This window comes from Gouania willdenowi, chromosome 9 (genome assembly GCF_900634775.1).
Source record: "Gouania willdenowi chromosome 9, fGouWil2.1, whole genome shotgun sequence".
NCBI classification, from domain to species: Eukaryota; Metazoa; Chordata; class Actinopteri; order Blenniiformes; family Gobiesocidae; genus Gouania; species Gouania willdenowi.
Window position 1 is genome coordinate 32,207,051 of NC_041052.1, and position 7,995 is coordinate 32,215,045.

Below are 7,995 nucleotides of genomic sequence, written 5' to 3' on the forward strand. Positions count from 1 at the left end.
GGACCTAAACCTCCTTCCAGAAGGGAGAGATTGAAACAGTTTATGACCGGGGTGGGAGGGGTCGGCCACAATCTTTCCTGCACGCCTCAAAATCCTGGAGGCTTACAGGTCCTGGAGGGAGGGCAGATTGCAGCCGATGACCTTCTCTGCAGAGTGGATGATACGCTGCAGTCTGGCCTTGTCCTTGGCCATAGCGTACCAGATGGTGATGGAGGAGCAGAGGATGGACTGGATGATGGAGCTGTAGAAGTTCACCATCATCTTTGTGGGAAGACTGAACTTCTTCAGCTGCCGCAGGAAGTACATCCTCTGCTGAGCTTTTTTGATAAGGGAGCTGATGTTCAGCTCCCACTTGAGGTCCTGAGTGATGATGGTCCCCAGGAAGCAGAAGTACTCCACAGAGCTCACTGTAGAGTCTCCCAGGGTGAGGGGGGTGCATAATTATGCACTGTAGACTGTTGAAACTGTCCAACCATCAAAGGGGTTCTGCTGATCATACTACGCCTTTAAGTTCGACAAAAAAAAATGTTTTCATAATTTTTATGATTTTCTATGAATAATACAAACCAATAAGGTCATAATTATGTACTGTAGAGTAGACTGCTGAAACTATCCAATCATCAAAGGGGTTCTGCTGTGACTGTAACTAGAATAAACCACATTGAAATAGTATTACTCTTGTCACCAGTACATAATTATGAAGCTATTTTTATTACTAATAAAGATCCATTCAAATTATTTAAAACATATTTTTGTCAAATCAAGTAATGTAGTTTGATCAGTAGGAGACAAGTGAAGTCTGTAGTGATATTGGTGGCACTGTAGTCAATATCAATGACGTTATTTTAGATATTCTAGTAGTATGTGTTTTTGTTGTTGCATTTTGTGGACGCTCCCTGGGCTCTGACCGCACACCCGGCTAACATTGACACAAATGCTATTTCTGTTGCACATACAGCTGCTTTTGATAAAATGATATTGTGGCATGTTGTCCACCTCACACCGATGGTAAAGATGCTTAATTTGTGTGTCGATGACGTTTTGTTAAAGAGTTATTGATGCTGTAAGTCCAACTCTGAATATCGTGCCAACTTTACTAAACTGCTTGTTGTCAGATAGAGAATCCTATGTTAAATGCCATTGGTGAAGAGGCTTGTCACTCAAACATTACTGACCAATGGGGAAGCTCCGCCCACCGGGGAATTTTTGTGTCAAAATTATTATCAATAATCTATCCAAAAAAAAAAAAAAAAAAACTCAATTAAACTCACTTCAATTTAAAAAAAAAAAAAACGTTTTCAAACCATTTTCTTGAGGATTATTATTATTTTTTTTTTTTTTTGTATTAAAACACTTTTTTGTACTACCCATAATATGGCTCAAATACAAAAAAGATGACTTCAATCATAAAGAAACAATTTCAATCAAAAAATGAAAATAAAAAAAGTGTTCAAATGTAAGCAAATGCAATTATTTGGGTTTCTTTTTATTTTCTATTGTTATTTTTTTTTTTTTTAATTATTGAAAAGTTATCTTTTCATTTCGTAATATAGACACAAATCCACCTCAATACAGATGTAGGAATAATTTTAAAGCTCTAAGACATTCCCAGCCCTGGATGTGTTTGGTCCCCCGTCACACAAAATGACTAAAACAACACACAAAATGACAACACAAATCACTACAAAAACACGTAAAAATGTTGATCAAAGACCTGTTTTTTGGCCTCACTGGCACACTGTTCTTCACATTTGTATGACTGAAATCAAACATGTTCTTCTCTGACCCGTCACTTTTATTTTGTTTTAAAGAGGAGACCAATCTCACTGTGTGAAGCATGGAAAAGCTTTTAATTTGATAATTTAAATATTATGCTCCAAAGCCAAAATATACAAAAAATTCAATCACAAATTTAACCTAAAGTTCATCCAAAAATATGAAGAATCCAAGTGCATGTAAAATGAGGGAAATCATATTCTTGAAAAACGCATGATAAAACATAAAAAATATGTAACAATGATGTTTTCCCTGTGAGAATTTTTAAACTATATCATGCATACTGTGGTGAAAAGAAACATTTCCATAAAGTCAGATTAACAACTATGGAGGAACAGAGCCGTCTAGAGAGACCGGTCAAGCATTTCGAACTTCCATATTTGAAACGGAATAACCAAAAAAAAAAAAAAAACTTCAGATATAAGTTATGAATAATTCATGAAAACATAAATACAGTAGTTAATACGTGATTTATTTAATAATTTATATCATACATCACTGCTTTATTTTTTCATTTGTATTTATTTATTTTGAATGTTTGGTCCTCCATAAACTACGGGGCGCGGTGTTGTCAGGATAATGTTTCTCTTGAAAGAAGAAGAAGAGTTCCGGCGGAAGTTGCTTAGTGTGAGCACGCGGTACGTCCGGCCTTTCCAGCAACGCGCAGAAGTCTAGCGATGGTGAGCTTCCACACTCCGCCTGCTATACTTGGTTTTTAGGCTTTAATACCCGACTTCACACCATTGAATCCACCTATATATGTACATAACTACTTAATGAACAACTATTTCTATGTATTAGTTTGTAGACTGTCCTAAAACATGAGGGATAAGTGTTTTTACGGTGCGTTAGCCCCGTCCATCAGTATTAGCATCGCTGCTAACTGAGAACCAATGAACATGCCACCGCCTAACATTTAATTCACTACTGTTACTTATTTGCTTTATGCAGATATTTGTTGCACTTTAGGTTTAAAATAAAGGTCACATGTTTGTACAAAAGGAAAATGAACATCTCGGTTATTAAACGTATTTAGAAACGCACACAGTGGGAGTTAAATCTTTTTATTAACATTAAATTACTTTTCTATGGCGCATTTGGCCTAAAGTGGCCTTTAAATGTCAACATTCCAGTTTGTTGAGTTTATTAACGATTCATCTCAGTTGCTCACGTATTTTTCATCATCTTTCCTCGTTTCCTGGAAGTTCCATGTTTATTCAGTTAGCATTTGTTCCCTATATTGTTGTTGTTTTTTGTACAGTCAGACATCGTAGACTCGTTAAGGAAGTGTTTCCAGAAGGCTCTGATTTTATTCGCATTCCTATCTAGCTATCTATAAAGCAAGGAACCTGTGTGTGTGTGTTCCTTAAATATATCTGCCAGTCAGGCTCAGATTGACCTGAGACTTTCAACATGGCTGCTGCTTGGTTCAAGGGTGTGCAACATCAGAATAGTTTAAACTGCAATGATACTGTTCATGAATTATTTCATAAAATTGTTTTTAATGCAGCTTTGCAAAACAGCTCTATGTTGACAGATTGTCATGGTAACTTAAGATACGTTGAAGAGTGACCGCACACAGTGCTTTTAAAAACGACTAAAGTGGGGTCTGGTATCCTAAAAAAATCGTGTGCAATTCAGAATTAAAATTGCATTAGGAATTGAGTGTTTACAAGATCAGTTCAAAGAGGATTTAACTTGTGTTTTGAATTAAAGAGAAATTAAAGCTCCCATGTAAACTAATAATGAAAAAGCTACTTAACCCCCCACTTTTCTACAGCAAGACATACTTCCTACATGTTTGTTAACAGACTATTTTAAGAATGACACGATTCAAATATTCGGCTCCTCCTGAGTGATTTAAAGATACTGTGTGAGAGCCTTGTACAGGCTTTATTAACCTGAGCCGCTGCTAACTTTTTTTCGTCCAGGCGAAGATCAAGGCCCGAGATCTGCGAGGCAAGAAGAAGGAGGAGCTGCTGAAGCAGCTGGACGACCTGAAGAATGAACTGTCTCAGCTCCGCGTGGCCAAAGTCACCGGAGGGGCCGCCTCCAAACTGTCCAAGATGTGAGTACAGACACGGCACATTGTTAAACCTTCGAAGAGCAGGTGTGTGTGCGCGCACGAGGAAGCAGCACACAACTTTACTTTAAACATTATCTTTTAAACCAATTCCGCTACAGAGGATCCAGACACACATTTACAGCTAGAAACACATTGATTAGGGATGTGCATTGCTATGAATCTGACAATACGATTTGCATGTCAAGATACAACGTATCCTGATACTAAACAATACGATGTACATCGCAATATCAATTTTTCCAAATTTCACCTTTACAATTCTGACCAGGAATTTTTTCCCAGCATAGGGGGATCATGTGGCTTGCAAGCAAGTGCCTCTAGTGCGGACTATTTTAAAACGTTAACTGTCCAAGGGCCAAATTTGGTGAAGTAAAGCTAAAGTTTAGTTTTGTTGTTTTTTTAATCTTTGTTCCAGCTTTACCTTAAAGCTAAAAGTTATTTTTTGAATTGGTGACAAATATTTTATCCTGAAGACCGATTCCAAGACACACTTTTCAAATTGAAATGAGGCGTTATGTGGTACCTGCAGTAATTTTGGAAAGCACACACTCTAACGCGCGGTGGATGAAGACGATTAATCGTGCCGACAAAAGAAGACGCGGGCTTCGAGAACATGGCCAAAACCTGTCCGACCAGAATGAAGACTCTTTAAGTCGTTGAAGCACACTGTTAATTTTCGACGGTAATTACGGCTACCTAGCGGAGTATGTAGACAGGGCAGGCAGCATTAGGGGCAGCTAAGTGGCGACAGGGGTCCTCTAGGTCCTTGGGTAAAGACGGGCATCCAAGTAGATCGTCTGTATTAAATCGGTGGTGCGGCTGATGTGTGTTTTTCGGTTATGGAGATTAAAATGAGTTTAAACAACCCATGCACACCTGGAAGTGCCTTTTGTGTCTTTAAGTGCAACAATTATTGCAACGGTACCGATTAATAAATGTAAAAAACAACAGAAAATCCCCCCACGTTGCTGAAAACAGAACGTGGGGGTTCCATTAATTACAACCACAGGGGGGGCCCTACGCTCAACAGCGTTAGATTTGGATGCCTAACTGTTCATTTTTAATTATTTATAGTATGTCATATGAAGATGTATAAAAGCAGCAGTAAAGTCACTCAATTTCACCTCAGGGATCAGTGGTTTACTAAATATGAGCAGGTTTATTCATAAGTTTTGATCAACTTAATTTAAATGAACCTGATGAAATTGTTCCAGACCATAATGATTTGATAAAAATAAATGGATGCATCAGTTATTTCACCACTGGGGGGCAGAATATTTACTAAGTTCTCATGAACCTAGATGTTTCAAGCTCGGTGGTCCAACATGTTCCCACAGATCTTCTGTAGCACTGATGAGATGTTGTTCAATCACTGAGAAGGTGATGCTGATGAAGGCTGCTCATGTTTTCAGGGAGAGCCCCTCCCTCTCTTCACAAGAAGTGGGCGGAGCCTCACACACTAGTTATGCAGGAACTGTTCGGCTCTATGTAGGAGTAAGTGATGAGTTGCATAGTTTTTTTTTGGCAGTTTAGTTGGTGTTTTTGGTGGAGACGCTTCCATGTGTTAACAAACCTATTGTGCCTCACGGTAACGGCGTCTCATCCACATTCTGTCCATTTCAGTGTCCAACAGTAGATTGCATGATTCTGTTAACATGGCAACTATAGGGCCCTAGTTGGTGTTTGTTAGTGCCTCTGATGATGAGTGTAATGCTTGGTATAGATCCTCCTTTTAATAAATACTCACTGTATAGACAACAAATAACATTTTATTCAAAGATTGATTCGAAGACGTGCTTTTGAAATTTAAATGAGGTATTATGTGGGACCCACAGTAATATTGGGATTGTTGTGGTATATATATATATTTAAAGTAACGACATATATCTAGAAAAGTGCCCAGTATGTTTAATGAAAATAAAGTGCAATCAAATTCCAAATGAAAAGGCATTGAGGAGTGAGGTAGTTTAACCAGGTCTGATGTGGCTCATTGAAACCTAGTGACCAGGAGTTTATGTGCTATGCTAATGTTTTTTTCACTAAACCTGGTTTTAAAAATTGATTTGGACATTTTTTTGATCGATACAATAATCGCACAGTGATATATCGCGATATCAAGTGTTTATTACACCCTTGTTAGTTAACAGAGTAAAGTAGGGGTGTCCAATTCATTACCTGTGGGCTGAATGTGACTCACTACAGCCTCTGCTTTGGTCTGCAGTTAGGTCTTGTTTTTTAAAATTGCAAGAAAAGCACAAATGTCTTTGTAAATCACCATAAAGCTTGGTCCTCCAAAATTAGAAACTCCCCAACACTTACATTTTCTCTGCTCGTAGTTACATGATAACTTTTTTTAAAGCTCTAATTTTTCAAAGAATATTTCTTAAATTACATTAAGAAATTGTAATAAATTGTTTCTCAAGTTCTAGGAATCATGACGTACAAGATTTTAGAGTTACTATCATCATACGTTGAGTTTTGTAGAGAAAAAAAACATACATTATTTGAAATAGCTCTTTAGTCCCAAAAAAGGAAGTTGTTGACTGGGTAACTCGCTCTGCTTTGATGAAGGGTGATGGACATTTCCACTCTGCTTTGCTAGTAATCCAAACGTTGATTTATTCTGCAAAGGAAACTCATTTAAATGCTCACACACAGAAGTAAAATGAGTGTGATGAGAACCTAGATTAGCCTTTAGCGTAGCGGGGATGCTAATGTTTCTGACCTGTTCTGTTTTTTCCTCACAGCCGTGTTGTTCGTAAATCCATCGCCAGAGTTCTGACCGTCATCAACCAGACACAGAAGGAGAACCTGAGGAAGTTTTACAAGGTGAGCGCCGCCTTACACACACACACTGAACAAACTGTTTTACAGTTTATTATTTGAACTATGAGGTATAAAATTGAAGCATTTTTGTCAAATCTTTGCATGTTTTGGCTTTAGAGTTAAACTTAGTTAAAAGTATGAAATAAAAAAAATTCAGAAATTTCTACCAATTTTTCCTTAACTATTCAATAGGCACACTGTAAATGGTTTAGTTTGATTGGAAGCTATGTTTTGATTTTTGTGCGTTTTGATTTTTCTTACATTTTCAGCTTGTAATATCTCAGGAAGTACATCACATAGGAAACTGAAAATATAGTATAGTAATAAGCTCCTCCTACTCTCTCATGGGGCTGGAACATGTTTGGGCCTTCAGTAAACAACTTAGCATAATCTCAGCTCCCTGGAATTTGATCATCTTTGAGCTATGTTCATATATTGTATAGTCAGATATGTGCATTGGTTCTTCGGTGACAGTCTCTTGAAATCTGAAAAAATACTTTTTACTATTTTCGTTGGGTCATAACTCCATGTGGGAATGTGAGAAACAATCTGATCTCTTTTCATTTATAGTATAAATATTACTTGCTTTCAACTCTGTTCCTCTGAGCTTTTGGAAAGTCTTGACCTGTGTGTCCTCAGGGGAAGAAGTACAAGCCTTTGGACCTGAGGCCGAAGAAGACGCGCGCTCTGCGCCGCAGACTCAATAAACATGAGGAAAGTCTGCGCACCAAGAAGCAGCAGAGGAAGGAGCTGCTTTACTCCATGCGCAAGTTCGCTGTCAAAGCTTAGCGGCTTTTTCTGCTCGTTCAATAAAACACCTTCAGTAGAGTTTCTCAGTAGAGTTTGTCTCATCAGTGTCTCCATCCTGCCACACACACACACACACACACACACACACACACACACACACACACACACACACACACACACACACACACACACACACACACACACACACACACACACACACACACACACACACACACACACACACATATATGCTTCTATCAGGGAACACGCGCACACACTGTTACACATTCACTGTTTGATTTCAGTCACTGTGAAGGAACAACAGGAAACAAGCAACATTTGAAGAACTAGTCTCAGTTCAAAGGAAAAACTAAAACATAGAATAGAACAGAAGGTAAATTCAGTTACCAGGAGCTAAACGCAAGCTGTCCGGCTGAACCCCAGGAATCCTAATAACTAAACATGTGGAGCCCAAGAAACAGGTTTTTAATCCAATTGTTTTGTGTTTTAGAGCCATCTTTGTATTCTTCTGTCATTTAGTATGTTTGTGTTGTCCA

At 38.2% G+C, this 7,995-nt stretch overlaps 1 protein-coding gene across 1 annotated transcript; it reads left to right on the plus strand.

Moving 5' to 3' along the window:
• Window positions 1-2,371: 2,371 nt before the first annotated feature.
• rpl35 (ribosomal protein L35) lies at window positions 2,372-7,517 on the plus strand. The gene is made up of 4 exons (XM_028457489.1): window positions 2,372-2,456; window positions 3,708-3,844; window positions 6,610-6,691; window positions 7,328-7,517. The coding sequence occupies exons 1-4, from the start codon at window positions 2,454-2,456 to the stop codon at window positions 7,475-7,477; spliced, it is 372 nt and encodes a 123-aa protein (XP_028313290.1). The 5' UTR covers window positions 2,372-2,453; the 3' UTR covers window positions 7,478-7,517.
• Window positions 7,518-7,995: the final 478 nt, after the last annotated feature.

Bases quoted from the DNA above. Each gene is read 5' to 3' on its own strand.
- rpl35 (XM_028457489.1), top strand. The intron at 3,845-6,609 runs GTGAGTACAGAC...TTTTCCTCACAG, and splicing joins GCCTCCAAACTGTCCAAGAT to CCGTGTTGTTCGTAAATCCA. The intron at 6,692-7,327 runs GTGAGCGCCGCC...GTGTGTCCTCAG, and splicing joins ACCTGAGGAAGTTTTACAAG to GGGAAGAAGTACAAGCCTTT.